Genomic DNA, 12610 nt, shown 5'->3' with positions numbered 1-12610 from the left:
CCTGGGGAGGGAAAAACAAACTTGTTGATTAGGAGTCTGGAAAGTAACATGTGGAATGAATAGCTGTTTTAGAGGTGTTTTGTTTTAAGGCAGGGAATTCAGTGTAAGATAACATTTGCTTTTCACATACTTAAGCAGTTACATTTTAAGTACATCGCGCTGATTGTTTTATTATAATGGAAGTACATTTAATGCTGTGTTTCCATAGGCCTGGTATGCTTCATGTTTCTACTTGTGCTACTTGGGTGTGGTACAGCACTTAGCTTGTAGAAAATCTTTGAATTGCCTTGGCAAGGTATTATGGTCAACAAACGGACACATGTTTTTCTATTAAATTTTACAATGTGCCTTTATTCCTAATGTAGCTGAAGCTTGTTGCAGAGGCCATGTTTAGATTACAATTCTCTATTTAAAAACCTGTAGACAGTTATAGTAAAGGGTCCTGTTTTGTGGCCTGCTTGACGACCTGGGGGTAGTACTGATTATACTAAGTACTGGCAGTATGTAGAAAAAGATGTGGTTTTGGTTTGGGGAAAAACATCTCTGTATCTAACTTTTGAGTGGAATATCTGAAGGTTCTGCCGCTAGCCTTGTGACAGTGGAGCATTTCAACTTCACTGTATCATCAGATTGTCACCTGTGTTTTTCTTTGTAGTTGGCATGCATTTTGTTGGAGTTACTAATATGATTCAGACTGAGCATCACACACAGGGGGGACAAGGAGCTGTTGAAGGGGGAGGGAATCCAGATTCTGTTTAACAAAGATGATTCAGGAGCTTTTGTCAGCAGTTACCAGATTAGAGTAAACACTTCGAGGTTGACCCAGGGGCTCTGAAGAGCTGCTGTGGAAGATGCCACTGTGTCTGCCATGGGCGTGCTGGCTAGTGTGCTTCTTCACCTGGAGAGGGGATGACCGTTGCCATGACCCTCTGCCCTCGACTCTGTTCATGTCAGGGTGGAGGGGCTTCTGCTCATGTGTGCTTGTGTTCCAGGCCACTTTAGCTGCATGTGGGAAGGAGGGTGTGGCCATACTCTCAGGAACTTGTAACCATATAGCTGAAAAACAGTACCCCTCTCCTTCCCATAAAAAAAAAAAAAAACAAACCAAGCTTGTTTTCTTACTGGCCAAAGAATTGGACACTTAAAATGAACAAACAACTTGTTTTGTGTAGTTTCTTTTCTTATATATTAATTTTTTATCAAAATCTTTTAAATTAGTATTTTATATTATAGTTGATTTCTGTACTTCTAATCTAATGATCTTTCAGTTATGCCATTTCTTCTGTATTAGTTATCATTTTAGCTAACCCTGTTCCTCTCGTGATTGCTATTGAGACTGTCGAGAATTTGCTTTCTCTGTGGTTCAGAGTGATGAGTAGTTAGTTTCTTGTCTGCCTTCTGTTAAGGTGGATATGAAGGTGGCAGAAGGCTTGTTGAGGAAAAGCAGGGAAGCCTGGGAATTTCTCAGGGTGGTGATGTTGGGGTGTGTGCGAGAATAATGCTAGAAGAGAAGGCCGGGCTTGGGAAGCAAGTTGAGACTCAACCTGGATCTGATAACTTGGGTCACCAATTTTGGGTCAGTATTAGGACTGAACTGCAGTGTACTCAGTGCTGTGATTTGGTGTTCCACTTCGTTGTTGTAGCTTCTTAGGAGCTGTCGTATTTTAATCTAACTTTCTGTAGTTTGGGGTCACTTGGACTGCAGTTAGTATTTCCTGAACTTTGTGTGCCTCTCCCCATGTTATTAATGAAATAAAGGCCATGCTGGCTGATGGGAATTATTTGTCATTACTCTGCCTTTGATGTTGGAGCTATATTTATCCCTTGTAATGCAGTGTAATATCTACTTCTAAAACAGAAGTTGCAGTTGTGGGTTATCCTATCTTAACCAGTAAAAGGTTCTAAGTTACAACATACTGCTTCTCTCTGATAGGAGGCCTTTGTCCACAGTATTTATATGATTTCAGGTTTTGTTGATTCGAAAGTGTCTTTTTTTATCAGTATTATTGACTCTTTGAGAATACATTGTTCATTAATTTGAAAGCTACTACAGCTGTGAAACTAAGGACCAAGCACCTAAAAATTCAGGACTTATGAGTTTCTCTTTCTTCTCTGACAGATTTGCTGGTGTTTGTAGTCACCAACCATTCCTTTCTTTAGAAATCCAAAGTGATAATTGCTACAAATACAGTTTACTTTGCTTGGGTTAATAATTGTCTCAAGGACCAGAGTGATCCTGAATGAATGAGTAAATAAATATATGTTATGTTTCAGGGAAGAAGAAATCACAAGAGAATAAAAACAAAAGCATCAGAACCCAGGCCACACAGCTGAAAGCAAGTGCACCAGACTCTCCCTTTGCAAACATGAGAGGCTCTGCAGAAGGTAAGTGTTGCCCCTGCTTGCTGACCTAGACGTGTCAGCCCTTCATTTCATTCTCTATCTCCTGCTTAGTATACCTGAGGTGAGCTAGAGTGCTCAGACAGCAAAAAAACTGTCTTGAGTTCACTGTAGTAAGCTTAACTTTTCATACCCCACCTTCTCCTCAGAATGAAATTATTCTCCCCTTAAAATGAAATGAAACATGCTACATGGTTGTATTCGTAAAGAAAGACATAGTAGCGCAAGCCTTTAATTCTAGCACTAGCCAGGCAGAGGCAGGACAGGTCTGAGTTCAAGGCCAGCCTGGTCTTTATAGTGAGACCAACCAACCAACCAACCAACCAACCAACCAACCAACCAACCAACCAACAAACAAACGAAAACATGTATGCACACACATATATTTCTATACATTGAATGCCATACAAACAATCTGTAGTAACAGAAGCTAGACTGGCAGGCCATGAAAATGCTCTGAGTTATTAGTAATGTGACATTCTAATCTGCTCAGTGATTACTGGGACATATTAGGAAAAATTTTGTCTTGTCATGTACCTTATGATTTATATGTGTTATTGTGTGTGTGTATCTTTGATTAAACATTTACTTAAAAATATCAGGTACCTTTGGTTTTTGTATAGCGGAGTGAAAAGTGTTTTTAGTTTGGGTCAGGATTTAAAAATTGTACTCTTTTTTATGTTTCTTTCCACAGAGTTCTGGGTTTTTTTGTGTGTGTGTGTTTTTTTTTTTTTTTCCCTGCTAATGCCGCTGAGCATTGATATTCTAAGGTCTTTCATGATGTAAGAGTTTACAGGGAAGCAGTTTGAGGGTTAATCAACTTTACTGTTCTCAGTGCAGTTGAGGCTCCGTACTTGGGACTCTTGTGTGCCTCAGTTTGTTACAGGAGAACTTACACAGACAGGAGCTTGCTCAAGAGTTGTTCATTGTGACACACACAGGCAGATTTCAGAATACAGACTGTGACTCTTGCAAGAAATTGTGTGTGTGTGGGAGTGTCAATATTTTAAACACCTTTTACGGCCATTTAATTTGCCCTGTTTGTGATGATGACACACAAGAGAATCACAGGTTTTAAGCCCTTTTGTGAATCAAGAATGGATGTTTTCATTGGGAATGATGAGTACAGGGCCCTGAGGGAGTCAGATGGAAGATTGGTGTGACTTTAAAAACAGAAGGGATTAACTGGAAGGAAGGAGCTCCCCTCCCCTCTCTCCCCAAACCTCAGATTATTCTTTATAGAGTGAAGGAAGTGAGGAAAGTTCATTTCACAGTCTTAAATTTAACTTTTGTCTCCTGAGAGCAGCAGATTTGCTTGGACAATTGTTTGAGCAATATAAAAAATGCTCAACAATTTTTACGTTTAAAAAATTTGAGTTTGAAGCTGGGAGTGGTGGTGGGCGCCTTTAATTCCAGCATTTGGGAGGCAGAGGCAGAGTTCAAGGACAGTTTGGTCTGGTCTGGTCTACAAAGCAAGTTCCAGGACAGCCAGGGCTACATAGAGAGACCTTGTCTCAAGAACAAACAAACAAAGAAACAAAGAAGAGTAGAGTTTGAAAGTTTAAGAGGTCCCGTTAGTAACTGAAGAGTTATATTTTCCTGCTCTACCATGAAACCACAAAAAAAGACACTTGATGCTCAGGCCCAGTGTTTGGCACTGGGTCAGCGTGAGGCTTGCTCTGTCTGGTGCAGCTGATGATGCAAGGTCTCCCAGCCCTGATGTTTGAAAGCCTACGGAGGTGGGCACCTTTCTGGGACCTGACTTGTGCCCATTAAACTCCTATTATTTTAGACCAGTGGTTCTCAACTTGTGGATAATGACCCTTTGGGCTCACATATCAGATACCTGCTTATCAGATATTTATATTATAGTTCATAATAGTAACAGAATTACAGTTATGGAGTAGCAACAAAATAATTTTATGGTTGGGGGTCACTACAACATGAGGAACTGTATTAGAGTTGCAGCATTAAGAAGGTTGAGAACCACTGAAATAGTTTCAAACCAAATTGATTATCAGTTGTAGGGAGAAGCATTTAAAACTAAGGAAACCACAGATTATCACAGAAAACAATTTCTAGAAAGACATTTTTGAGCCATAGAAATATATTTCTGTTGTCCTATGTTTGTCTGTCTATCTGTCTATCTATCTATCTGTCTGTCTATCTATCTATCTGTCTGTCTGTCTGTCTGTCTGTTTATTTTTGTTCAGTGTTTTGGGTGCTTGTTGAAAATGTGCCTGAGAGCTGGTTGTGATGGCACATGCCTTTAATCCCAGTAACTCACCCGGTTTACAAAGCAAGTTCCAGGACAGCCAGGGGCTCTGTTACACAGAGAAACCATGTCTCAAAAAAAACAGAAAGAGAGAGAGAGAGAGAGAAAGAAAGAGGAAGGAAGGAAGGAAGGAAGGAAGGAAGGAAGGAAGGAAGGAAGGAAGGAAGGAAGGAAGGAAGGAAAGAAAAGAAAAGAAAAGAAAAGAAAAGAAAAGAAAAGAAAAGAAAAGAAAAGAAAAGAAAGAAAATATATCTGAGAGCACATGTGAAATGTGTTATTACCACTATTGACTACTCTCCTGGCTTGTTGAAAGCACATAGAAAGTATGAAATGTTTCCAAGGGAGAGAAGGCTGATTTCTATTTAGAAATAGGAGCTTACTGCTAATGAAGTAGCAGCAGATGGTAGAAGTTGGGCCCCTATTTCTCGGAAATAGCAAGAGGTCTGAGGCCCAGGTGTTTAAGGGGAGCTTTTGTTACTTTGTATTTGTAGAGCTTGTAGCATTTGGCTGCTCTTTATCATCTCCTCCTTCCAGTGGTCCTTGTCTGTAGATAGCATGTTGTGTCCAGACACTTGGGCCACTCTTTTTTGCCTTTGTCTCCTATTGTCCAATAGTACGATGCCCGCCTTGCTCTCAGCATTCTGGAATGTCTTTTTCTCAGTCTCTTAATCCATCCCATAGCTCAGTTTTCGAAATGACTTTCTTAGCATTCAGATGCAGTATTGTATGCTTTTTATCCTGATTTCTATAAACCTTTGTCACCTTTCCCTTTATCCTTGATGGCTGTCAGCCTGCAGAGCACACTTCATATTATTTGTATTGTCACAAATATGGCCATGCGTTTATTATAGGACAGTTGTTTGCTTGCTTTGTGTAGCTTCTGCCAGAGTAAAACTTGAACAGTCATTTTATCCTGTTGTAAATGGAGGACATGGTGTCAGGGTCCTGACAGTCTGATGTGACCTGTGCTGTCTGCTATGCGTGCTCCATGGGAGTCTGTCAGAGGACTTGGAGGAGTTGGCCAGTTTACTTGGCCTAGAGAAATTGTAGCTCTGCTGCCCCCCACCCCAAGTTTCTGAACTCTTAGGGTGACTAGGGTGACTGTGGGAGAAGGGACTGAATTCAGTAGCATAGCAGGTGGCCCTTACTGAGCAGGTGACCTTGTGGTTCACCTCACCAACATTTGTCTTCGCCTAGCATCTGATCTGGAAGAGTGTTTTCTCTTCTATCCACAAGCGCATTCTCTTCCTTTATAGAGAGCCTTGAAAGAGCTGCTACTATTTCTTCTGTTTTCTTCCTTCCATTTGAGAATTTGTCCTCATTGTTCTGCTGCGGCTGTTGTCTTGATCAATAGACCTCCCTGTTGGCAAATGGAACACACGCCAGTTTTAGTTCTTTATTTACCCAGTATCCTACAGCTCTGGACTGAGTGAACCATTTCTTCCTTGGGACTTGTTTCTTGGCCTAAAGGCCATTTCTCACTCTTGGGCCTAGTTTGTGTTCTGTTGCTGTGATACAGTAATGACCAAAAGCAACCTGGGGGAAGAAATGGTTTATTTGGTTTGTGGGTTATGGCCCATTATTGAGGGAAGCTGAGGCAGGAGCGGAAGCAGTGACCAGGGAGAAACACTGCTTATTGGCTTACTTCAAGGCTGAAACTCAGCAACTTTTCTTATATAGCCTGGGACCACTTGCCCAAGGATTGCGTTGCCCACATTGGGCTGGACCCTCCTACACCAACTGTCATTCAAGAAAGTACCCACAGACATGCCTATAGTCAGGCAGGTACTTCCCCAGTTGAGCTTTCCTCTCCCAGATAGGTCAAGCTGACAAAGATGATTAGGCTTTCAATCTTTGGGATATAGTCCTTCCCTGTCTGTCTACTTTCCGTGTAATCTGCAGTTTATTGCTTAAAAATGTCTCTCCCCCTGAGGACTTGGCTATATAGTCAGGCACTCCAGCCTCTCTGCTGACCTCAAGATTCTTTTTTTCTTTTTTAACTTTTGTTTTTAATTTTTTTTTATATGTATTGGTGTTTTGCCTGCACGTATGCCTGTGTGAGTGTGTCAGATCCCTTGGAACTGGAGTTACAGAAAGTTGTAATCTGCCATGTGGTTGCTGGGAATTGAACCCAGGTCCTCTGGAACAGTAGCCAGTGCTTTTAACCATTGAGCATTCTTCCCAGCCCGACCTCTAGATTCATATGAGATTCTACTTAATGTTATCACTGAGACACCTATATTACTGTACCTGAAACTTGAGCTCGTCCTAAGTAAACTCATGATTTTTCTCTGCCACATGCATGTATAGGCATCCCTGCTTCTCCTGTACATAGTCTCTTTTGATAACAGAACTGTTGCAGTTTCCTGCAGTCCTCTTTGGCTTCTCACCACATCCAGTCAACTTCATTTCCAAAGTGCCTGAACCCAGGGTCCAATTACTTCCCATCACCTTCCCCTTCCTACTACCTGCATGTCATCCCGTACGTTTCCTGGAGCAATGGGCTTTTCTCGCTCACCTCCTTTCCTTGTCCACATAGCTTTTCCATTTTCCTCCCCATAAGCAACATGTTTCTTGAAAATGGAGCCATATGACTGACTTCTCTGTTAGAACACCTACAAGCTCCCTTGAACTTGGGACAAGCTCCCTTTAACTCAGGGTAACAGCTAGCTTCTCATGCTGTCTTACCTGTGGTCCTGGGTTACCTCCAGTCTCATTTCCTGAGCTTTTTCCAACTCACTTCTACAGCCTCCCTGAACTTGAACCTGCTTAGTGCCATCTTGACTTAGAGCTCATGTATTTGCTGTTTCCTCTGCCCAAGGCATTCTGTCTACCAGATGATTATACGATTTATTTTCTTTATGTCTCTCTGCTCAACTGGCCTCATTAGCAAGTCCTTCTCTGGCCTATCTGCTTCTGATGGGAATGAGTGTATAGACTCATTGGGGATTGGGGATTGCTGTTTTCTTCAGTGACATGCTCATGATCCATAACAATTAATTAGGCTTCTGAGAGATAGAAAGTTTCTTTACTTGAACAGCTGATTACATCATTCTTGAACAAGTTCCATCCTTCAGTCAAGGATGAGAGGTTTAGCAATTTCTTTGAATCATGAGAAATTGGAATTTGTAATCAGTCTCCTTACAGTTTATATGGCTATTCCAACAAGTTGTAGGGACTTCAGTTTTTGTAAACAGAAATGCTTAATACCCTGTGGGCATACTTGTCCTGATGTGCCTGGTGTTACCCAGGCCTACGCAATTCCTTTTGTTAAGTGAGTGGAAGGAATTTGCAACCAGATCAACGTCTAAAGGAGCTATTCTTGCTCCGAGCAGCTTCCAGCAGTAGAGTCATATAAGTTGATCACACAGCCGCCAGTGTGTCCTTATCTCTTGTGCTTCTCCTCCTTTATGCTACCTAGGTCCTAAAGAAGAGGACGAGAGGCCTTTGGCTTCTGCACCTGAGCAGCCAGCCCTTCTGCCAGAGGTGGTCAGCCAGGATGCAGTTCCACAGGTGGCCATCCCTCTTCCAGCCTGCGAGCCACAGCCAGAGCCAGATGGGAAGCAAGAAGTCACAGACTGTGAGATCAATGATATGGAGGAAGAGGAAGAGGAGGATGAGGATGAGGAGTTGGAAGAGGAAGAGGAGGAGGAGTTGGAAGAAGATGGAGAGGAAGAAGCTGACATACCGAACGAAAGCTCTGTGAAAGAGCCAGAAATACGGTGTGAAGAAAAGCCGGAGGATTTATTAGAAGAACCACAGAGTATTTTAAATGAAACTTCTGAAGACTCTCCAGACGTGATCCCTCTTCTCCATATCCCCAGAACTAGAGAGGAGGCCAATGGTGATGTGTTTGAAACATTTATGTTTCCATGTCAACATTGTGAAAGAAAATTTGCAACCAAGCAGGGGCTTGAACGTCACATGCATATCCACATGTCTACAATCAATCATGCTTTCAAGTGCAAGTACTGTGGGAAAGCGTTTGGCACACAGATTAACAGGAGGCGGCATGAGCGTCGCCACGAAGCAGGGTTAAAGAGGAAGCCCAGCGTGACACTACAGCCCTCAGAGGATCCAGATGATGGCAAGGGAGAAAACATCATTTCTAAAGATGACTCGAGTCCACCTCAACTTGCGCAAGACTCTTTGATATTGAACTCAGAGAAAGCCTCACAGGACATAATAAATTCATCTTTCATGGAGGAGAATGGCGAAGTTAAAGAACTTCATCCATGCAAGTACTGCAAAAAGGTATTTGGAACGCACACCAATATGAGACGACATCAGCGCAGAGTTCACGAACGCCACCTGATTCCCAAAGGCGTCCGGCGAAAAGGAGGACTCCTAGAAGAGCCGCAGCCACCAGCAGAGCAGGCCCCACCCTCCCAGAATGTCTATGTACCAAGCACAGAGCCAGAGGAGGAAGGGGAAACAGATGATGTGTACATCATGGACATTTCGAGCAACATCTCTGAAAACCTAAATTACTATATTGACGGTAAGATTCAGACCAACAGCAGCACTAGTAATTGTGATGTGATTGAGATGGAGTCTAATTCTGCACACTTGTATGGCATAGATTGCCTGCTCACTCCGGTAACTGTGGAGATTACTCAAAATATAAAGAACACCCAGATCTCTATAACAGACGATCTTCCTAAGGAGTCTCCCAGCAGCACAAATTGTGAGTCCAAGAAACGGAGGACTGCAAGTCCGCCTGTGCTCCCCAAAATTAAAGCTGAGGCAGATTCTGACCCTACAGCACCCTCGTGTTCTTTAAGTCTACCTCTGAGCATATCAACAACAGAGGTGGTATCTTTCCATAAAGAGAAAGGTGTCTATTTGTCTTCAAAACTCAAGCAGCTTCTTCAGACCCAGGACAAGCTGACTCCTGCAGGGATATCAGCAGCCGAGATTCCTAAGTTAGGCCCTGTGTGTGTTTCTGCTCCCGCATCCATGTTACCTGTGACCTCTAGTAGGTTTAAAAGGCGCACCAGCTCTCCGCCCAGCTCTCCACAGCACAGCCCTGCCCTGCGAGATTTTGGGAAACCAAGTGATGGGAAAGCAGCGTGGACAGACACAGTTCTGACTTCCAAGAAACCCAAGTTAGAAAGTCGTAGTGACTCACCAGCCTGGAGTTTGTCTGGGAGAGATGAGAGAGAGAGTGGAAGCCCTCCTTGCTTTGAAGAATACAAAATAACAAAAGAATGGGCAGCCAATTCCACCTTTGGCAATGTGTGCAACCAACAGCCATTGGATTTATCCAGTGGGGTCAAACAGAAGTCAGAGGGCACAGGCAAGACTCCAGTCCCTTGGGAATCTGTACTGGATCTCAGTGTGCATAAAAAGCCTTGTGATTCTGAAAGCAAGGAATTTAAAGAGAACCATTTGACACAGCCGTCCTGTGGTGCTGCAAAGAAGAAAAAACCAACCACCTGCATGTTGCAAAAGGTTCTTCTCAATGAGTACAATGGTGTTAGCTTACCTACAGAAACCACAGCAGAGGTGACCAGGAGCCCAAGTCCTTGTAAATCCTTAGATACGCAGCCAGATCCTGAATTTGGTCCTGACTTGAGTTGCCCAGCCCCTGCTGTTGAGTCCCCACCTGAAGTTGTTGACCCTTCATCACCCCCTCTCCAGACAGCCTCCCTGTCTTCCGGTCAGCTGCCTCCTCTCTTGGTCCCCACAGAGCCTTGTTCTCCTCCCCCTTGCCCTCCTGTGTTAACTGTTGCCACTCCACCACCTCCCCTCCTTCCAACTGTCCCTCTCCCCACCCCCTCTTCTGATGCCTCTCCTCAGCAGTGCCCCTCTCCGTTCTCAAATGCCACTGCCCAGTCTCCCCTTCCAATTCTCTCCCCAACAGTGTCCCCCTCACCCTCTCCCATTCCTCCTGTAGAGCCACTCATGTCTGCTGCTTCCCCTGGTCCTCCAACACTTTCTTCCTCTTCCTCCTCTTCCTCTTCTTCCTTCTCTTCCTCTTCATGCTCCTCCACATCCCCGTCACCACCCCCTCTCTCAGCAGTGTCATCTGTGGTTTCCTCTGGAGACAACCTGGAAGCATCTCTCCCCGCAATAACTTTCAAGCAGGAGGAGTCAGAGAATGAAGGTCTGAAACCCAAGGACGAGGCCCTTCCTGCAGGTGAACAGAGTGTGGTCCAGGAAACATTCAGCAAAAACTTTGTTTGCAATGTCTGTGAATCACCTTTTCTTTCCATTAAAGATCTAACCAAGCATTTATCTGTTCATGCTGAAGAATGGCCCTTCAAGTGTGAGTTTTGTGTGCAGCTTTTTAAGGGTAAGACTGATCTGTCAGAGCATCGATTTCTGCTTCATGGAGTCGGAAATATTTTTGTGTGTTCTGTATGTAAAAAAGAATTTGCCTTCTTGTGCAATTTACAGCAGCACCAGCGTGATCTCCACCCAGATGAGGTGTGCACACACCACGAGTTTGAAAGTGGAACCTTGAGGCCCCAAAACTTCACAGACCCCAGCAAGGCCCATGTGGAGCTTATGCAGAGTCTGCCAGAAGAGCCTTCAGAAACTTCTAGAGATGAGGAGTTAAATGATTCCTCTGAAGAGCTTTACACAACCATCAAAATAATGGCATCTGGAATAAAGACAAAAGATCCAGATGTTCGTCTTGGTCTCAATCAGCACTACCCGAGCTTTAAACCACCCCCATTTCAGTACCACCATCGAAACCCCATGGGGATTGGGGTAACAGCCACAAACTTCACCACGCACAATATTCCACAGACTTTCACTACTGCCATTCGCTGTACAAAGTGTGGAAAGGGTGTTGATAATATGCCCGAGCTGCATAAACATATCTTGGCGTGTGCATCTGCAAGTGACAAGAAGAGGTACACCCCTAAGAAAAACCCAGTGCCCCTGAAACAAACTGTGCAACCCAAAAACGGAGTGGTAGTTTTAGACAACTCTGGGAAAAATGCCTTCAGACGGATGGGGCAGCCCAAGAGACTGAGCTTCAATGTTGAGCTCAGCAAAATGTCTCCAAATAAACTCAAGCTAAGCGCATTAAAGAAAAAAAACCAGCTGGTGCAGAAAGCGATCCTTCAGAAGAACAGATCTGCAAAGCAGCGGGCAGACCTGAAGGACAGTTCCGAGGCATCCTCTCACATCTGCCCTTACTGTGACAGGGAGTTCACATACATCGGCAGCCTGAATAAGCATGCCGCTTTCAGCTGTCCTAAAAAACCCCTTTCTCCTTCCAAAAGAAAAGTTTCCCATTCATCTAAGAAAGGTAGCCATGCCTCACCTGCTAGCAGTGACAGGAACAATAGCAGCAATCCCCGGAGGCGGACTGCAGATGCAGAGATTAAGATGCAGAGCACACAGGCACCCTTGGGTAAGACCAGAGCTCGGAGCTCAGGCCCTGTCCAACCCTCACTGCCTTCATCATCCTTCAGATCCAGACAGAATGTCAAATTTGCAGCTTCGGTCAAATCCAAAAAAGCAAGCTCTTCATCTTTGAGGAATTCCAGTCCTATAAGAATGGCCAAAATTACTCATGTTGAGGGCAAAAAATCTAAAGCTGTTGCCAAGAGTCATGCTGCTCAGCTCTCAAGCAAATCATCCCGAAGTCTGCAAGTGAGAGTGCAGAAGAGCAAGGCTGTTCTACAAAGCAAGACTTCTCTGGCCAGTAAGAAAAGAACAGACCGGTTCATAGTAAAATCTAGAGAGCGGAGTGGGGGCCCAATCACCAGAAGCCTTCAGCTGGCAGCTGCTGCGGACCTGAGTGAAAGCAGGAGAGAGGACAGCAGTGCCAGGCATGAGCTGAAGGACTTCAGGTAAGCCCAGACCTCGGGGAGGTGAGGACCGCCGGGAGAGCTGTAGCCGGCCTGAAGGATGTTTTTGTTTCCTCGTCCTATAAAATGTTGACATGAGCATTTTAGCAAAGTGGCAATTGCA

At 44.0% G+C, this 12610-nt stretch overlaps 1 protein-coding gene across 2 annotated transcripts in view; it reads left to right on the top strand.

Annotated features, from left to right (window-relative positions):
* Prdm2 (PR/SET domain 2) overlaps positions 1-12610 on the top strand; it is a 103570-nt gene that overhangs the window by 65878 nt on the left and 25082 nt on the right. For both annotated transcript variants that reach the window (XM_055610786.1, XM_055610787.1), the window contains exons 7-8: positions 2275-2385; positions 8097-12489. In XM_055610786.1, coding sequence (XP_055466761.1) covers positions 2275-2385; positions 8097-12489 — 4504 coding nt within the window. The remainder of the gene's footprint in view (positions 1-2274; positions 2386-8096; positions 12490-12610) is intronic.

The sequence above is a fragment of the Psammomys obesus genome, unplaced genomic scaffold, assembly GCF_907164565.1.
Source record: "Psammomys obesus unplaced genomic scaffold, mPsaObe1.curated_primary_1811, whole genome shotgun sequence".
In the NCBI taxonomy this organism is placed as follows: domain Eukaryota; kingdom Metazoa; phylum Chordata; class Mammalia; order Rodentia; family Muridae; genus Psammomys; species Psammomys obesus.
The sequence above is the reverse complement of the archived record's forward strand: the minus strand, read 5'-3'. Positions and strand labels throughout refer to the sequence as shown.